The following is a 6,710-nucleotide window of genomic DNA, read 5'->3' on the forward strand; positions in this document are numbered from 1 at the left end:
TTTTTTACTATCAAATTGGTTTTTAATTTAAATAATATATATATCTTTTTTAAAATAAATAAGATATTAATTTTTAGTATATCCTATTTTATAGGATTTTTACATCAATAATTTGGTGAGAATAATTTTTTATTGATGGAGATGTTATAACCCGTTTAAGGAATATCTGGGTTTGGTAAGACCCATACCCATGAATTCAGGTCAAATGCATGAGAAGTCACCATTTAGAAATCAAGTAAATCTGGTGACTCCAAAAAAAGGGGGAGCCACCACATCGCGACACGTAGGATTTTTTGGTTTTCGTTTATATATATTATATATATTATATAGAAGATAGATAGATTATAGATAAGTGATATGATGGTTATTTGTTTAATATAGTTGAAAATTTTATAACACAAATAATCGATTTATGAATAAAATTATCATAAGATAGACCTGGATACTCGGCTCCAGGGGAAAACTTTGTTGTAAACAGTGTCACCTGTAATTTATGATTAAATAATCTCAACAAAAGGCCCGTGAAGGTGAAGCTATCGTCCCTTGCCCAGGAAAGGAAGGGTTGAACTATTAGGGTTTTAGTTTTCAATCGATAGTGATGGGTAAGAGGCCAGCTGTTGTTGTACTATCATCTTCATCTTCATCTTCATCGGATGATAATGATGATGGCTTGAATAAACCCAAATCTGTTCCTCGAATGGGATCAAAGAAAGTTCGGGTTCTCCCGCCAGCAAAACTACTACTACGGTTAACCCTTTTCATGAGGTTCATTATTTAAGGCTCCTTCGTTTTCACACAACAAAATCCATAATATTATTATTATATTCTTCTGCTGCTGCAGATGAAATTGTTTTGTCAGGATTTTGGTGAAACTTTTAATTAAACGGGTTGTGCTCTGTTGTTCATTTGAAATGCCGACCTGACAACCCGTATAATAAACAAGTTGGCCCCCAATCCGTATAACACGTTTACAACTTAATTACATTTTTCTAATCCGCCAACCCGTATACAAACCCGTCAATCTGTTTGTCGTGTTTACATAAACGGGTTAAACGTGTCGGCTTATACGCTCGGAATAACGGTTATCATTCATTGTCCTATAGGCAACAGTTCACGCAGTTGCCTCTCATCTCGGAGTCACAATATGTGAATGGAACACACCGACTCCCACAATTTGGCAAGAACATATACACACCACAAATTCAGGTATTATTTCAATTTTCAAATACTTCTATCATTATATAGTATCGTGATTATAGCATTTTTGTTTTCTAGGGTTGCGTTACACGTCAAAGCTGGATGAATTTGAGAATTTTGTAGAAAAAATAAGAAAATACGGATTAATTTCTTCATCTTCAACACGAGACCAACAAAAACCATATATTATATTGATTGATGATCTTCCGGTAATAAACGGGAAAATTTCTTATGGTAGATTGCAACGGTGTTTGCATCTTCTTGTGGGGTCTGTCCGTGTTCCAACTGTCATATTGATAACAGATTACAGTAAAGAAGACACGGGTGATTACACCTCACGAGGTTGGGAAGATCTTCAAACGTTTCTTCAAAGCGTCGGCGCCTGTAAGGTTATATCTTTACTACTGATATTATAATTAGTTTTTTTATCTTTTCAATACAGTTATAATCAACTAAAGTTTATAATGTTTTATGTTGGGCCCTTGAAGACAAGTTTTTAATATAATTTGGTGTAAACAGTTTATATATGTATTAATGTTAAATTATGTATTTAATGAGTTAGATATAAAATGTGATAATTTTGGCAAAGTTTCTGTTTTTCTCACATTTATTACATTTTATGTTTATTTATGCTAGAATAGAATAACTTATATATGTGTGTGTACACGCGCATATATATGTGTGTGTGAATTTATACATGCATGCATATACCCATGTGTATATGTATATACATACATACACACACATATATGCATATATACATATGTATTTACAGTGTAGTCATGCTATGCGATTTTTATTATATAGGTGGCGTTTAATCCAATCACGATTAACTCGATTGCAAAAGTGCTTTCCAAAATATGCAAAGGGGAAAAGGTTAGAGTAACACCTGACCAGATCAATGCCATTGCTAAAGCCAGTGGAGGTGACATCAGACGTGCAATTACATCTTTGCATTACTTTTCTTTGAAATTAGGCTCGACTGAAAAGGGGTCCCACAAGATTGATTATTTGGATGACGAGTGTACGTTACCGTTTGGCAGGGATGAAACGCTCTCACTGTTTCATGCCCTCGGGAAATTTTTGCATAATAAAAGAGAGACAGAAAGTGTGATTGTGTTTGGTATGTTCTCGGTTGGTTTTTTAGTTTTTGTAACTGATTGGGTTCAGTTTTGAAAGGTTTGGTTTGTTTGGTTACTAGAAAAGATTGGTTAATTTGATTAATTGCCGGCTTTAGGCATGGGTGAACTTAAGCTTAATTATTATTAATAAGTTCAAATTTAAGGGTGGAATATAATATTAGCTATTTTTATAATTTGTAATATAGAGAGATTAAACGACAAGTATAATGTTATTTATAAAAAAGTTATAACATAACTTTTTTCATATAAATATATCATTTTTAAAAAGTATAAAAAATATAGAGGTTGATTTTATTGTCGGTTCCGTTAATTCGGTTATTCATACACCCATAACAATAACCGAATCGTACAAATCAGTTATATTTGGGTCGAATAATGTATTACTAATCTTTTAATATATAATAGAGTATAAGTGACAACAAATATGCTATTTGTAAACAAATAACAAAGCTTTCTGATATATAACATATTAATTAATTATTAGAACAAAAAATCAGAGGTTGATTTTAAAGTTGGCTCTGTTAATTCAGTTATTTATACACATGCGACAATAACCGAACCATAAATTCCATTTATAAAAGAAAATTATAAATGAACCTTCGGTTTATCAATGGGTTTGGTTTTGGTGGTTATTTTGGTTGTGGTTCGGTTATTCGGTTTTTCTTCTCACTGCTAAGTTTCGAGTAATGTTGGTTGACCTCTCTTCCTCTGTTATTTTAGACACAGATTCCCTCTTTTTAAAGGATGATTTTACAAGACTGCCCATGAAAATGGACCCACCAGAGAGGGTTCTTGGTCAAGCGCATGGTCAAGCAAGACCCATTGCTGATTTCTTACACGAAAACGGTACGCGTCTTATCTACCTTTTAGTATTACTTATTATGGGTTTGGATCAAATACAAATGAAATTAACGTGCTAAACGTGAGAATCAAGTAGAGTTATATATACAAGTAGAGTAATTATGTAATTATGTCATAGAGTAATTATAATTACTCTATGATGTAATTACATAATTACTCTACTTGTATATATAACTCTACTTGATTCGCATGTTTAGCACGTTAATTTCATTTGTGCGTTAACTTTCCCCTACTTATTGTTATATTGTTATTATTAATTATTAATATTATATTTGCTACTCAATGCTGTTTATACGCAAGTTTTCCAATTGTTATTATTTTTTCAGTTTTAGATTTTGTGCACGAGGAAGCTATGGACGATGCGTGGGTTGCAACTTCATATCTAAGTGACGCTGACATACTTCTTGCTTCACTTACTGGGGTGCAATGTAATAATTATGTTGCTGAAAATATTATCCAGTCAACTGCTGCATCAGTGGCGGTGCGTGGCGTGATGTTTGGCAACCGTCATCCCTTATCCTCAAGGTATCACATCTTCAACATCTATAATTTAGTCGGTGGCAAATTGGGTGGCACGGTCAGGATAGCTAATGGGTCAAAATGGCTTGGAGTGGGAATGGTTCTTATTTTTTTACCTACAAAAATAATGCTCATAATTTGGTTATAAAAAATTACATGACCCATTTTTTCATTTTTATTTTTTTCATATTTACCTATTCGACTTATTATGTTGAAAACATAACCTCATGTTATGATTACAAAAGAGTATTTTTGAACTAAAAGTTGACGGTTGTCATATGTTCTTTCTGTTATAGGTGGCATGCCATCCGTCGTCCAATGCTGTGGCAGGTTGACCAATCACTACGGCACAATAAGGTTTGCCATTCTTCAATTACAAATACGATAATAAATTGCTTTAAAAGGTTTTATCCTTTGAAAAACAATTTGGGTGACTTTTGACTTGCTTTGGTATAATCCAAAGTTAACATTTTTTGCCTTTTTTTTCTATCTTATCATCAGACTCAGTTCACATGATTAGGGGTGTAAACGAGCCGAACTGAGCTTGAGCTCCGCTAGGCTTGTTTAACTTACAAGACTCGAACTCTGCTCGTTTCAAGCTCTCTTTTCAAAGCTTGAGCTTGGCTTGCGACTAGTTTTTCAAGGTCGAACTTGGCTCGTTTATTATTTAATATTTAATTATATATATTTTTTAATTAACTTTTATATACAACAAATATATATTATTTAGATATTTGTTATCATAACTTTATACATAACAGTTCTTATACATATATTTTATCGTAAAATAATAGGCCCGTTTAGGCTTGCAAGCCAGCTCAGACTCAGGCTCAGGCTCGTTTATTAAACAAACTTATATTTAGGCTCGGTCTTGAGCTCATTTAAGTTGTGCTTGCTTCAAGCATTTAGCGAGCCAATCTCAAGTAGCTCATGAGCAGTTTGGCTCATTTACGCATGACTGATTGGTTTCTCTCTTTATTAGAGGGTATAGCAGGTGACAAATTTTACTTTTAACTAATGGATTATGAACACCTTATTGGTATCAAGTCAAACTGACTAGCCCATTTATTGCATTTCTAATATATCGATTTCAAGATTAACATCCAAGCGTCATAAATGGTGTCTTGATGCAGGAGATGGTCGGGCAAAGAACTGCAGCTTATAACGGTGTGAATGTGTCTGATGTTTCCGTTATTGCAACCGAGTGGAATCCTGTTATGAAGTGGCTAGGGTTTAGAGGTTTTGATAATGACAAACGACACACGGGATCAATGGTTCATGATGAAGGTTATGATGGCATGGAGATTGATGATGAAGATGATGAAATAGAAGATTGGTAGATGGTAATGATGATGAAATATTATATGGTAGATTTTGTAGGTGTTGATATTTTGGGGAAGCAAACTTGTTTTAGCTTTATGTAAATGTTGTAAATTTATGTTGGTTTTCATGAAAAATCTGTATTTGATGGTATTTTTAGATGCATATTGTGATCCACTCAACGATCATGCGATGCGATGAGTGAGGTTTACTGGTTTTTTCATGTCTTGATGGTATTCAAACTCTGAACTGGCGTGTTTTAAGGATAATGTAGACCTTTTCACATTAGTTTTGTTAATCAAACATCTTTTGTTGTATAGCATTTTTTTTAAATGTTTTGTTATTGGATAATGTATATTTAATTAGATGGGTCAGAATGGATTGGGTCAAATTATGTTTGATTAACAGGTTTTAGTAGTTTATCAATGTGAAATAGAAACCCCCATCGGTTCGGCTCAGTCTTAAAAACGTAAAATATATGGTATTTTTCTGTTTGTTAGAAAAATGAGATCTAGATTTAAAATAACAATTAAGAACTAAATGGTAAATTGGTTCATTATACGGGTTAACTAATGTTAGATATCGAGTCAATGAGATGAGTGAATAACTAAACCTGCTAGCTTTTTGTAACTTAAAACATGTTAGCATCACCGTGACTATTGTTTGTCTCCACAACCTACTCTTTCCCTGCTTCGCCGCCACCATAACTGTTGCCTTCGTCCTGGCCACCATCATTGCGCTTCCACCTGTCCAACCACCCCTTGCACTACCTTGTTGCCATACAGAGTGCCACAAACCACTGAAACTGCCTCCACTTGTTGCCGCTAGCCTTCATAAAGAATGCTTTGGGTGAACCAGTTTTGATATATATTTTTTTCTAAAATGACTAATTTTAAGAGTCTAGATATATTTTCAATATCTATAACCTATAGTCTAACCCGATTGGTTTTTTGGGCTTAGTTATGATGCATTTAAAATTTTCTTTTTTTTTTAAAGTGATTAAAGTTTAACTTTATTTTTGTTAATTTGTTTTATTTCATGATTGTTAGGGCAAATAATTTTGACACTGAGGATATGTTATTCTTGATGACAGATCTTAATCAATTATTCTTCTGAAGGGGTTCCAGAGTTGTGATAGGATCAAGGATACTCAGCAATAGGTATTATTAACAATTGTTTCCTACGTATAGGTTATTATTCAATAAGAGCAACGACTACAAGACTTATTCCACCAGAATTATCGCTATTTGGACTTGTCAAGCACGTGGTCAAAAGCAACGTTGGAGATAGTGGAAAGATGGCGGAAAAGTAGGACTAGTTAGTTAGTTGTTATTTTCTTTTCTTTTTATACCGAGTTTATGATCAATACTAGGTCACACAATTACACTCGCATACTCTAGCTGATAGTTCTCTGTAATCACACTCGCATAACATTATTGTATTCGTTGATCATAAACTCCACCCATTGTAACTCTCTTTTGTGATTAATAAAGTGCTGATAGACGATTTGTCATCACCTGGGGTTTTTTTCCTTTGATTTAAACAAGATCAAGGGGTTTTTCCTCACAACAAATCACGGTGTTCATCTTTATTTCGTTCATATATTCGTTGTTATCATTTTAGCACTAAACCTCACATAACAAATTTAGATATATTATCCTTAGTAGATTT

The 6,710-nt window shown here is 33.4% G+C and overlaps 1 protein-coding gene across 1 annotated transcript; it reads left to right on the forward strand.

The window, feature by feature from the left end:
* The first annotated feature begins 598 nt into the window (after window positions 1-598).
* LOC143605011 (cell cycle checkpoint protein RAD17-like) lies at window positions 599-5,385 on the forward strand. The gene is made up of 8 exons (XM_077081284.1): window positions 599-718; window positions 1,104-1,206; window positions 1,276-1,586; window positions 2,005-2,320; window positions 3,060-3,185; window positions 3,527-3,725; window positions 4,016-4,076; window positions 4,853-5,385. The coding sequence occupies exons 1-8, from the start codon at window positions 599-601 to the stop codon at window positions 5,057-5,059; spliced, it is 1,443 nt and encodes a 480-aa protein (XP_076937399.1). The 3' UTR covers window positions 5,060-5,385.
* The last annotated feature ends 1,325 nt before the right edge of the window (window positions 5,386-6,710 follow it).

The sequence above is a fragment of the Bidens hawaiensis genome, unplaced genomic scaffold (assembly GCF_021521415.1).
Source record: "Bidens hawaiensis isolate Kalapana, Puna unplaced genomic scaffold, B.hawaiensis_p1.1 tig00002059_1, whole genome shotgun sequence".
NCBI classification, from domain to species: domain Eukaryota; kingdom Viridiplantae; phylum Streptophyta; class Magnoliopsida; order Asterales; family Asteraceae; genus Bidens; species Bidens hawaiensis.

Bases quoted from the DNA above. Each gene is read 5' to 3' on its own strand.
- LOC143605011 (XM_077081284.1), top strand. From the start codon at position 599: ATGGGTAAGAGGCCAGCTGTTGTTGTACTATCATCTTCATCTTCATCT. The intron at 1,587-2,004 runs GTTATATCTTTA...TTTATTATATAG, and splicing joins AAAGCGTCGGCGCCTGTAAG to GTGGCGTTTAATCCAATCAC. The intron at 3,186-3,526 runs GTACGCGTCTTA...TTATTTTTTCAG, and splicing joins TGATTTCTTACACGAAAACG to TTTTAGATTTTGTGCACGAG.